The sequence below is a fragment of the Thunnus albacares genome, chromosome 3 (genome assembly GCF_914725855.1).
Source record: "Thunnus albacares chromosome 3, fThuAlb1.1, whole genome shotgun sequence".
NCBI classification, from domain to species: domain Eukaryota; kingdom Metazoa; phylum Chordata; class Actinopteri; order Scombriformes; family Scombridae; genus Thunnus; species Thunnus albacares.
In genome coordinates, this window is record NC_058108.1 from 19887456 (window position 1) to 19899645 (window position 12190).

At 40.9% G+C, this 12190-nt stretch overlaps 1 protein-coding gene across 12 annotated transcripts in view; it reads left to right on the forward strand.

The window, feature by feature from the left end:
• rbm47 (RNA binding motif protein 47) overlaps positions 1–9776 on the forward strand; it is a 28679-nt gene extending 18903 nt beyond the window's left edge. For 7 of the 12 annotated variants that reach the window (XM_044346888.1, XM_044346891.1, XM_044346890.1 and 4 more), the window contains 6 exons: positions 3408–4275; positions 4411–4738; positions 5204–5227; positions 5697–5906; positions 8073–8266; positions 8983–9776. In XM_044346888.1, coding sequence (XP_044202823.1) covers positions 3439–4275; positions 4411–4738; positions 5204–5227; positions 5697–5906; positions 8073–8266; positions 8983–9234 — 1845 coding nt within the window. In that variant the 5' untranslated portion in view covers positions 3408–3438 and the 3' untranslated portion in view covers positions 9235–9776. The remainder of the gene's footprint in view (positions 1–3407; positions 4276–4410; positions 4739–5203; positions 5228–5696; positions 5907–8072; positions 8267–8982) is intronic. The other 5 variants (XM_044346893.1, XM_044346894.1, XM_044346895.1 and 2 more) reach the window with 5 other exon arrangements.
• Positions 9777–12190: the final 2414 nt, after the last annotated feature.

Sequence of the window (12190 nt, forward strand, 5' to 3'; positions counted from 1 at the left end):
CCTCATCCTTTAATGAAAATGAAGTTTTTGTGACTTGAGACTATCTGCAGGTTGTTTTTGAGCAGTTGTGTGTATGATTTGGAGGCAGCCTTTAATGGTATTTGCATGACTCATGTGCTGTGCTGTTATCTATTGGGTGTGTGTTTTAAAATAGCAGAAATGGAGCGTTTGTAAGCGTTGGTCCCACTGTACTGACCCTGTTTTTGGGGGCTGCTGGGTGGACGCTGTGAGTGAGTCACCTCCTCTTTTTAATGTGTGTGTGTGCATACAGCTAAGATGGCGGCTTCCTTAGACCTGTTTTCTTCAGTACACTGGATCAGTGTCACTCAGGATAGAACTGCCAACTGAGAGACGCATTGTTCCTTATTGTACACACACACACACACACACACACACACACACACAGGTTTACTTTGCTCCATAATCTGCAATAAATTGGGAGCCAAAAGAGAGGCTGTGGGCTTACAAACATCTGAACAAGACCTGCAAATTCTCATGTGAAGAACACATGACAGCAGTATTGATTTAATGTCAGGTCAGTGACATGAAGAATAACATTTTTCTTCCTCTTTCTAGTTGTGAGGAACTACACTTTAATGTCATGCCTCATTTACTTATTTGAGGAAAAAAAGATGGATTTTGCCAGCAGTAGCCAGTCTGTGTTTATGGTATGATCCGGAGGAAGCCTGTAAAAGCTTTTTTTCCGCTCATAAAACAATCCGGTCCCTTAAAACATGCTGTTAATACGTAGGGAATCAGGCGCTTCTATCAATTATAAACACGATGTAATGACCAATCTCCAAAGCAATAACTGGAACACTTTAACCCCGGCAGGTTGGCACTGTTAGCCAATCAAATGCTTGCTCTCTAACTTTCTTGCTGTGCTCCTTCCACCCTGTGTTTCTCTGAGTTCACAACCTTTGACCAGGTAAACTCTGTCTCCGAGCCTTTAAATATCTCCGTAGGTTTTCCATGATAGCTGTTCCTGTTGTGCTGCAAAGAGGTAAAATCAGGATAGATGAAGCACGCATTAGTGTTCAAAATTTTGTTGTAATGTTTCTTTGAAAACTACAGTTTTGCACTTTTATACTGAGACAGCATCTGTAAATCTTTGTGCTCTTTTTGAGTGAAGGCTGTGATTTGTGTTAATCATCTACCTGTTGCTGCTCGCTCTCTCTCTCTCTCTTTCTCTCTCTCTCTCACACACACACACACACACACACATACACACACATACATACCCTACTTTTTCTTTACTTTGTCAATGGCACACTTACGCCCTCATTTTCTCATATTTTTATAAAGCAAAGGACAAGAAACAAGTCCTCAAAACAGAAGTTTCGCTTTACTTCTGACACACTGATTACTGTGATTTCCAGAGTCTCTCCTTTAAAAGGAAAACCTCAGCATAACTGTGTGGTCAGCACTGAGGAAGTGTTCTCCGAGTGTTTTAAAAGCAGGAAGTAGATTACTCCACTTTAAGAGTGAGCACTGAATATATCATATTTTTGACACACACAAAATATCCAGCTAAGGGAGTTTTTCAAAACACTATCACCCTGACTACTGTATGTTATGAGTGTTGACCTCATAGTGTCACATTGCTTCTTTTTTTTTTTTTTAATGACCGAGCAGAACTCCCAAAGTGAATATTGTCCTCCCTTTGTCATCATTCTGGCAAGATAAGGCTGATAAGAGTGATGAGATGGAGTCATGTTAGCACTTCACATGATAGCAGGAACAGAGGGAGGGCACGTCGAGCTGTGGAAGTAGAAAGAAAAACAACAAAGAAACAAATAATAGAGATGTTTTAATGTCACCGGCTACTGGAAAAACCTTGAGTGATGTTTTTTTCTGTGTCCTGAGAAGGGAACTGCATCCTCATTGAGCAGAAATACTTGATGTCTCCATAACTTCGACTAAAACAGTGTTTTTACAACATTTAATGTCATCTTGACCTATGTCAACATGCAGCAGCCAACTAAAGATAGAAGTAGGAAAGAACATCCTGTCTTTTGTCACTATTTGTTTTTGCTGTCTGCATCTATCTTTGATTTTTTAAATTTACAACAACTTTTTCTTTACATTTTCTATGAAAAATGGAAAATAGCTGAAAATAGCTCTCTTTTTTTTATCAAACTGACATTTGCATCATTTCCATTCCTCTGTGGACGAGGTGTTAGCTGGTTTGCAGGTAATTCTAAGCCCTCCAGCCTTGGGCGAACTAACAAGTGAACAGGTGTGTGTGTGTGTGTGTGGCTGTGGGAGAGTGGGATATTGGGTCAGGTCAAATGAGTGTGTGCGTTACCATGGTTGCTTGGCTTTGTAGTGTTTTACCTTTGTTGACTGCCTCACCTATTGCCATCAAAGTCCAGGCAATCTTGTGACGCACAAAAACGCACACACACGCTGACTGACTAACTAACAAGAGGTTGTTTCTTTTTATTCGGCCTATTTGCTTACATGACACAAAGTAGTTTGCTTTGTAGTCTGCTGTGATTGGTTGCCTCCGTGTTGTATGCAGCGTGGCGATTTGGGGATTTAAAACGCTGTGGATTTTTCCGTGCTGAATGCTGGCAGTGTTGGAAAATAACAGAGTAAGAGGTTTATGCTTGGGAAGCCGATTTCTGATTGTTCTCTGTTCCTCTTATAGGGCTGCAGTGCTTAATGAAGTGGCGCACACACAAAAATACAGAAACACACACACACACACATACACACACACACACACACAAAAGCTGCACCCACGCACTGTATCACATTCATATTGAAAAGGAGGCTTAAAGACCAACACCCTCTCGTGGCGACTGTGTGTCAAACAAGTCTAATATAAATTATTGTGCACAGCTTTTTGTCACAGTATGGAGTTATATTTCACACACTATTCCTCATAAAGCGTAACTCAAACTTGTCTAACTTACTTCTGACACACACATGCACACATACATACACATACTCTCACACACACACACACACATAATGAGCATGTGACCTAGTCGTACTCAATGAACCTTGAGCTGGAGTTTTCAGGGTTTACAGCCCTTCATTCCTTCTGATAGGGGTCAGAGGTCAGCAAGGGATCTGAGGAACTCAACAAAACAAGGTTGTAAAACCACTGATAGGGGAAGGCGTCCTGGGGATTTATAGATGCTGTATATTCACTGTCTTGGTTAACCTGTTTTTTGTGTAATCTTGCATGCAAATTGGTAATCGTTTAGGTTTTTTTTTATCTCAATCAGAAGCCATATCATGGGATTTGTTTAAATGAAAACACGTTTTATAGGGCCTGCTGAGGGTTTCCCTGTTCTTCTGTTTTTCACTCTTGGATAGCATCTGTGGTTCACACTATTTGACGTTGACTGAAAAACTACATTTTATAAACCTTGCAATCTCTTTGCCCTCCTCAGGCCCCAGATCTGATTGGATGGTTTTGTCAGAATGACAGCTGAAGATCCTGCTTCCTCCTCGACCATGAGCAACAACGCTGCCGCCTCCAAACCCCCCAAACCCTCTGGTGCCTCCCACCATTCTCTCCATGGACAGATCTCCATCCCTGAGGGTGTTGCAGGTGCTCCAAATGAGGCCGCACTGGTGGCTCTGATGGAGCGCACTGGCTACACGATGGTCCAGGAAAATGGTCAGCGTAAATATGGCCCTCCTCCTGGTTGGAATGGCCAATCTCCACCACGAGGATGTGAAATCTTTGTGGGCAAGATCCCACGGGACGTTTATGAGGATGAGCTTGTCCCAGTGTTTGAGTCCGTAGGTCGCATCTATGAGATGCGCCTGATGATGGACTTTGATGGGAAGAACCGAGGGTATGCATTTGTGATGTACACAGAGAAACATGAAGCCAAACGAGCCGTGCGGGAGCTCAACAACTATGAGGTGCGGCCTGGACGGCTGCTGGGGGTCTGCTCCTCTGTGGACAACTGCCGTCTTTTCATTGGTGGCATCCCTAAGACCAAAAAGCGTGAGGAGATCCTGGAGGAGGTCTCCAAGGTGACAGAGGGTGTGCTAGATGTGATTGTTTATGCCAGCGCTGCAGACAAGATGAAGAACCGTGGCTTTGCCTTTGTAGAGTATGAGTCGCACCGTGCAGCTGCCATGGCCCGCAGGAAGTTGATGCCTGGACGTATTCAACTGTGGGGCCACCAGATCGCAGTAGACTGGGCTGAGCCAGAGATCGATGTGGACGAAGATGTGATGGAGACAGTGAAGATCCTTTACGTCAGGAATCTTATGATGGAAACCAGTGAGGAGACAATTAGACAGGTAACTGACTGTTCAACTTACAGGTTTAGAATGTCTGCTTTCATTGGGTAAAAAAAGGTAACTGCTTAGCAACCACATTGGTTTAGTGTTTGGGCAAAACAAGCAGAAATCACCCATCTTTTATCTGTCAAACAGGTGTTTAGCCAGTGGAACCCCGGTTGTGTAGAGCGTGTGAAGAAAATCCGTGACTACGCCTTCGTCCACTTTACCTCTCGGGACGATGCTGTCCTGGCCATGGACCACCTTAACGGCACAGAGGTGGAAGGGTCCTGCATTGAGGTGACACTCGCCAAGCCCGTTGATAAAGAGCAGTACTCGCGCCAGAAGGCCTCTAAGGGAGCTTCTGCCACTCCAGAGGCTACCCAGCAGAATTACGTTTACCAGTGTGATCCCTACACATTGGCCTACTACGGTTATCCCTACAACACCCTCATTGGACCTAACAGGGACTACTTTGTCAAAGGTTAGAATTTATTTTTTCTGTTTTAGTACCAGTTTTGATCAGTTGCAAATACCATAGTGTTTCTCTTAAAGCCAACAGTTTATATACATTTTTGTAAATGTTGGTAACAGCAGAAACTCTCTGGACCAATGCACTGCTAAAGATCCAAAAGATACCTTTGTAGGAGCAATGACGAACACGCCCCATCAGTAGTGATTTTTAAATGGACATGATGACTAGATAATAATGATTTAATCTTTGATGACTAGAATTCCATTTGATGAAAGTTTATTAAAATCTTTAACTTGATGAGGGTTTGTGGCTTAAAATCAGAAACATGTTAAATGTAAAAGACAAAACAAGGTGATGGACCAATGAATGCTAATCCCATTACCTTTGATGATTGACTGAATATGGTCTTTGGGTGGTAGCAGGAAAATCAATTTGACTTTCAACAATCATTGTGTTTTGGTTTTCTCTCCAAAGGATCCCCAATGATACAGAACAATGGTAATCTCTCACATCCTTATTCCTACTTATTCCTTCAATGAACAATGAGCTTTCTTGCCATATGACAAACTATACATTTTCTAACACCATCCTTTTCCTGCTGTGCTATCACCTCCCATTTCATGCTGGGTTATTGTTACAAAGCAGAGGACATCCAAAAACACCACTTCACAGTGCCATGAACTTGTATACCTTCATCCAAATACAATTAGGGAGTCAAAACAGTGCTTAAGAAAGGCCAAACTGGACCCAAAGAACTACAGACACAAAATACTGAGCTCAAACAGAGATTTCCTGTAGCAACTGGACAGGATTAGAGCTAAACGACTCTCCTTGCTACCCAACTTCTAAACTCACCGTTAAATCTTGCCTTACATGTTGCCCTACTCAACTTTCAGTACAGTTTGCCCCCTGCTACTCGAGTCCTAAACCACAACCCCTGTCATCATATTACTTATTGTATTTTAAGCAGGTACTGTGCGAGGTCGTGGTCGTGCTGCTGCAGGTAACCGTACCCCTGGACCTCGGGGGTCGTACCTGGGGGGTTACTCTGCTGGTCGTGGCATCTACAGCCGCTACCATGAGGGCAAGACCAAGCAGCCCGAAAAGCCCTATGAGCTGATGCCCAGTCTGGAGCTTGCTGCCTCCGTCAACCCAGTTGGCATCAAACCTGGCACAAGTCAGTGAGATAGACATATCCATCCATATCCTCGCCCATCTCAAAAGCCTTTACTAAACCTTCCAGCCTATCATTTTCTTTCTCTCTCTCGTGTGGTTTGAGGAACCTTTTCGTAAATCAAAATGATAGTTGTTGCTGGATGGTCATGTGCAAAAGGACTGCCTTTATCTTTACAGTAAAATCTAATGACACAAAATATCTGTCTTTTCCAGCATGACCAGAAAGTTACTGCTATGTTTTGTTCCTCATTCTTTCTTTTTTCCTCTACATCAGAAATTTGCCTCACCAGCTGTTTAGACTAAAACAGCATTACATTAAAAGAACACAAGGTGGCTGCATTGTTGGGGGCGTATTGGTGAGATGATAATACGATCCAGGAAGACCAGCAATACATCCGTGAGTTCAAAGGATGCCAAAACACTGAACAGTGGTTTCAAATACTATCAGAAAGGATTCTGGAAGATCTCTGGAAAGTTATCATGACAGCAATCACTTTATCCTCTGTCATGATTACCATCAGTCGAAATACAATCACAAAGTAATCTACCTGGAACGTGTCTGACCAGCCAACACAGTGCTTTGCCAAAAGACATTGCATTGCGCTGATGCAACAGTTGAGCCAGACTCATCTTTTCTGCAGGATCATACTGTGCTCTCTGATTCAGCCCCGTGCAACGCAGTGGTCTAATTGAAATGAATGAAGAAGCCTTGTTTTTTTTGCTGTTGTCTGAACATGGCCGTAGTTATGTGGGTGCCGGTGCTTCCACAGTCTGCCTTTACAAATGCACTCAACTCCAGCTTTTGACTGAAATGTGTTCTTTTTCTTTAAGTCAGACCAGTCAAATAAAGACGTAAAACAAAGAAGTATCTCAGAATATATTTACCTTTTGTATTGACTATATTAATTGTTTTTTGTTTTATTTTTTTATGTCAATTGAATTCATGAGCAGCAGCAGTAGCTGCTTTAGCTCTACTGCTTTACTGGGGATTAGCCTACAACCGTTTCAGTCAAGAGCGGAGTTGAAATGCAAGTGCCCTCTCAAAAACTAAAGATTATTTATCTCTTCTCTACTAATATGTCCACTTCTCTGATCTCTAAAAGGGTAATACCAGTGTTACGTAGAGTTATATCCCATCTACTGTTGTATACATTAAGTCTACATGATAATGATCAATATTTACATTCACTCTTTTTTGGTTTTGTTTTGAAAATATGACGTCTACAGTGTAAAACATAAACTGAAATAAGCTCCTTTACTAACAAAGAAAAATGTGGCTCTAAATTTGCAACTTGCTTGGTGGTTTTTTAAGGATTTTTTCCCTGTGCAAAATTCCCTTTTCTGTATTCCTTCTTTCTTGATAGTAAGCAGAAGGAATGACAGATAAAAACGCAACTAGGACGGAAAATGAGGTTTCATGTTTATGTGGGTGGATCGTCTAAATTCAAAATTTCAAGAAAATTTGAAGAGTGAAAGGAAGAAATGCAAAATGTAAAATAAAAATGCACACACTGGTATTATTCTTTAATCTTCAAGTTTATTACTAAACACAAAAGTTACTAAACCTACCAGATTGGCTAATGGTTTTTTCAACATAAACTTTTTTTGTAATTTCATTATTAATGTCACATTTTTGCTGATCAGAGTTCCATTTTGTAAAGTGATTTGACCCCAATCTGGAGCTCGGTCTCAGTCCCACTCTGTGTGGAATCACAGGATCAGCACCAGATTGAAAAGACTTTTGTCCATCTGAAACAAAGACTGACGTTGTGTTCACTCCATGGGTGTGTGTGTGTGTGTGTATGTTTGTGTGTGTGTGTGTGTGTGTGTGCGTGTGTGTGTGTGTGTGTGTGTATGTGTCGGAGCATTGGGGTTAATCCACAGTTGAGCACCATCATAATCCGAATCACACTCCAATGCCAACTTGTGTAACTTATTATTTTTTCTCTTCTTGCGTAAATTGTGTCCTTCAAGCTTTCTCTTGGTGTTTTTTCTTCATGTCTTTAGTTTTTCATTCTGTTCTGTTCTTTTTTCTAAATTACCCTCAGATCTAACTGTGCTTGTGTTTGTTTGAGTATGGGTGCCTGTATGTGCTTGTCTTTCAGCTATTGTTCACTATATTTTGTGTGCTATCCAGGCTCTCATTCTTGTGTCTCTCTATGAACAGTGGCATTGCCGACTCTAGGTGGGCAGTACCCAGTGTTCAGTGCGGCTCCCACAGCCAAGCTGATGGAGGAGGGGAAGGTGCACACAGTGGAGCACCTCATCAACCCTCTGGCCATGCAACACCCTGAACACACCAACGCTTCTGCTGCTGCTGCTACTGTCCTACCTGCCGTCTCTACTCCTCCACCGTTTCAGGTGTGCATTATAGCTCTGTTATATGCTTCAGACACATAAAATTGTTTGAATGATTCATGCTGATAAAGATGTAGAATGTCCAGAACCATTTCACAGCTGTTTTAATCTGGACTGTATGTTTGTAGTTTTGAGGATCATTTCTTAGCATTACTATATTTCACTCACCAACTAAATTTTTGTGATACGGGGCCATAAAAACAACACAACAACTTACTGTAGACCTTATCAAAATGTCTCCCTCAGAAGTGAAAATTTAAACTGATTAAAGGTGATTGTGTGCACAATCATTACAGAGAACTGATCATGATAATGGTTATAAAGGACATGTTAGGTTCATTTCTTCTAAGTAAGGTGTTTAGACAACATGGTTAAAAACATTTCAACCTGACTGATGCCTCGTAAAGTTGCTCCAAGTGATCTGTAGTGATATGTACTGTAATTGGTGAAGATTTCGGTCCTATTAGGTGGTTTTCTTAGTTTAATGTAAAACTAAATGTCTGGTTAAGTCCACACAGTCATATATGACACACGTTGCTTGGTGGTACTCTGGGAAGTTTATGTTCCTTATGTAGGTTAAGTAAAAACAACTCACAACTGAGTGGATTCATTCAATTAATGGGCAATAAATATACTCACTGTAGATTGAGGACATGCTTTAGAAATCCTCTTATTAACTGTATGCTGTATACTCCTTCTCTTTCTCCTACATTTCCCAGGGACGACCAATCACTCCTGTCTATGCCATGGCCCACAACGTACAGCGCATCCCAGCAGCCGGCGGCCTGTATGGAGCTGGATACGTCCCCATCACAAACTACGCTGCCAACTCAGCAGCTCTGGCTGCTCTGCAGAAGAACGCAGCTGTGGCAGCTGCAGCATATGGAGGATACACCGGCTACGCTGTGCCACAGGCCTTCCCTGCAGCAGCCTTCCAGCTGCCCATCCATGACGTCTACCAGACATACTGATTCTGAAGGATCGGACCACATGAAACAACAAGAGCATTATTCTGCCTGTGACTGAACAACCTCTGCAACATCTCAACAGTGTGCATGATATGAAAACATCTCTCGAACTTGTGAACCTCCAAGCACTCCAAAGGAATGCCGTTTGAAATAAACATTCAGAACACAGACAGTAAAGCCATCACAACCTGACATCTCACATCTCTCCCACCTATTAGCCTCAGTATATCCCAGACCCACGGCAACCATATGACAGGCTTAATTATGCAAAATTATAACAGACATAGAAGACAGTCCATTCACTGAGGAAACCTACGTGCATGTGGTGACAACCTTCCCCCAACAATGAGCGTAACACGGTCACAACTCTATGTCTCTATCTCTTTCCCTGACCCTCGCCACCTTGTTGCTATAGCAACAAGAACACTGAAGGTACATTCAAGTATTTATGAAGAGAAGATACATATTTAAAGTTGTATTCTCTGTAGGTTTCTCTGTGTATTTTAGATATAAATTAGACAAGACAGACCGTGTCTAATTTTGTGCAAAAGTGTAAAAACATGGGGGAAACAAAGAAAAAAGTTAATTGAAAGGAACAGGAACTACTGACATGAGAGGATACCACTGAAGCCAACTGTTTTGGATATAGCCTACTAATGTCTTGTTTTAGTTTTTTTTTTTCATTAGTATATAGTGTTTTAGTCAATTCTACATGCTGTAGGTGAAGCTGTCCGTCCATGCTGGTTGAATGTGTACGCTTCAAACATACCTGTTTGGTACTTTTTGGTTTATTTAGTTTTATTTGTGTTTTTTGGTTGTTTTAAATGAAGGTTCTATTGTGTTGTGTTTATTTGCCTATAATTTCTTTACTTGTTTCTATGTTTCTCCTTTAACTTTTTGAAACATATACAGTATCTTGGTTTGCTTGAAGAAACGTTCCCAGCTAAATAATATTTTTGTGACAGATTCCTTGGGGAACAAATAATGCAAGAAAGAAAACTGGAAAGCTTTTTTTTCAAAGATGGGCAACACGTTTCTATCTGCCAGCCTGATAAATGGTGATATCATGTTCATGGAGATGTTTTCCATCCAGGGGAAATGCGCTGACAGGGGACTAAGACTGAACAGATATTAGTTGTTGTTTTTTTCTCATTTATGTATGTCTTTATTATTGCTTTTTGAATTATTTGAGTCTTGAAAGGTGAACAAATATGGACAGAAATGAGAGACATTTTTCTATATGGACTGGAGCACTCTGTCGTTAAGCGCTCCTGCATTTGCTAATGCTAACCAAAAACCTAATGCTACATACACTCCAGTCTCACGACATTAGAAAGATGCCTCACTACAGTGCCTTACATCTGCATACTGTTACGTGCTACTCTGGGCTTTATATCTTTCACTGTGCCTTTTGTGACAAAGCTAAGCCCGCGTGGTCGGCACGAAGAGGAGCGACTTCTGCCTGTGCATGGCGCTGGAGTCTTATCCATTCATTTTTCCATTGAACCAGATTTGTGGTATTACTGTATTATAGTGAGACGAGTAGGTTTCAGTCTCTGCAGTCAGATGTGACAAGGCTACCTCTCTCTTGTAGTCTCTTCTCTGAATGTCCTGCAGTAACACTCCATATGTTTATATCCTTATTTCTCGTCCTCTAAACTGTGCTTGACCGAGGTGCACTTAAACATATTTATAAAGGGCAAGAGATTGCCGCTTTCAGATGAAGAGATATTAAATGCTAAGCGTGAATTCATATGTGAACTGGGCTACTTGGCATTTGCCACCGTCTGTGTTATCTGGCAGAGTTTTCCCTCCCTGATAAAGTATAAAACATAAAATAACACTTATGAATGTGTAGTAGGCACTTTTTAAACTCAGCAGTGTGTTGTAAAACAAGTGTAATATTGAACTGGGAATAACTGGAGCAATACCTCACGCTGAAGTGTGCAAGTAGCCGAGCGATGTACTGCAGCACACAAACATAACGGATGCAAGCAGCTGCTGATCATGAAGTCATGCAACAGAACAGACATCTTTATGTAAAAACATGCAAAACACGTTTGTATGCTTGCATTCATTAACCAGTTGACATAGTTAATTGTTCTAAATTTTAAACTCTAAACTTCTTTTTGTTCCCTGTGTTTGAGGGATTTTATTTGCTCATTTTCCATCATCTCCTCAGATGTTCAATTAAATTTTACACACAAAACAATAAGATGAGTTTGACTTTGAGGAAGGCCTGGATTTTGACATTCTGTTAAGTTAAATGAAGAGAATGATTATTCACAACATATTTGCTCTATCTCACTCCATTTTCTACTTATTACTACATCTCTTCTCTCTGAAACTGGACTTAGAAAACAAACTGGCGACAGCTTTTTATTATTTTCTTGTATGATGACAATAAGTCAGGATATATTTAATATATGCATTACGTATATTGTGTATGAAGTGAGAAGAAAAGGTATAATATATTCTACAACATATTTCTTTTCATTATTTACACCTTGCTTAGGGATAAAAAGTCAGAGTAACAAAAGTAGAAAAACTTTTTTTTGCCAAAGTGTCCAATAGTTTTTAAACATTCAAGGTTATTGTGTTTTTGTTATGTGTAATGTTATTTTTTTGTTGTTGCTATTTTTAACTGCATTTAGTGTTATGAGTGGGAACACAAAGGCATTCTCTTTCAGCCACATGTTATCAGTTTCAACAGCCAAGACTGAAACTGTTCAAACCATCAGTCCTTTGAGTTGCAGCTCCGCTTAAACAAATGGACTCAGTTTGTCAGTTCTGGCTAAACTATTAAAGGTCTAATTGTCTAACAGCCATCAAAACATCTTTGTGTGTTTGACAGCAGACCAACTGTCACTTTCTGGTTCTGCCTCCCACTCAAAACACCTTGCTTTACTTTCTATTGCCTGCATTTCACCCACACTACATCAGCAGGACGAACTCCTCC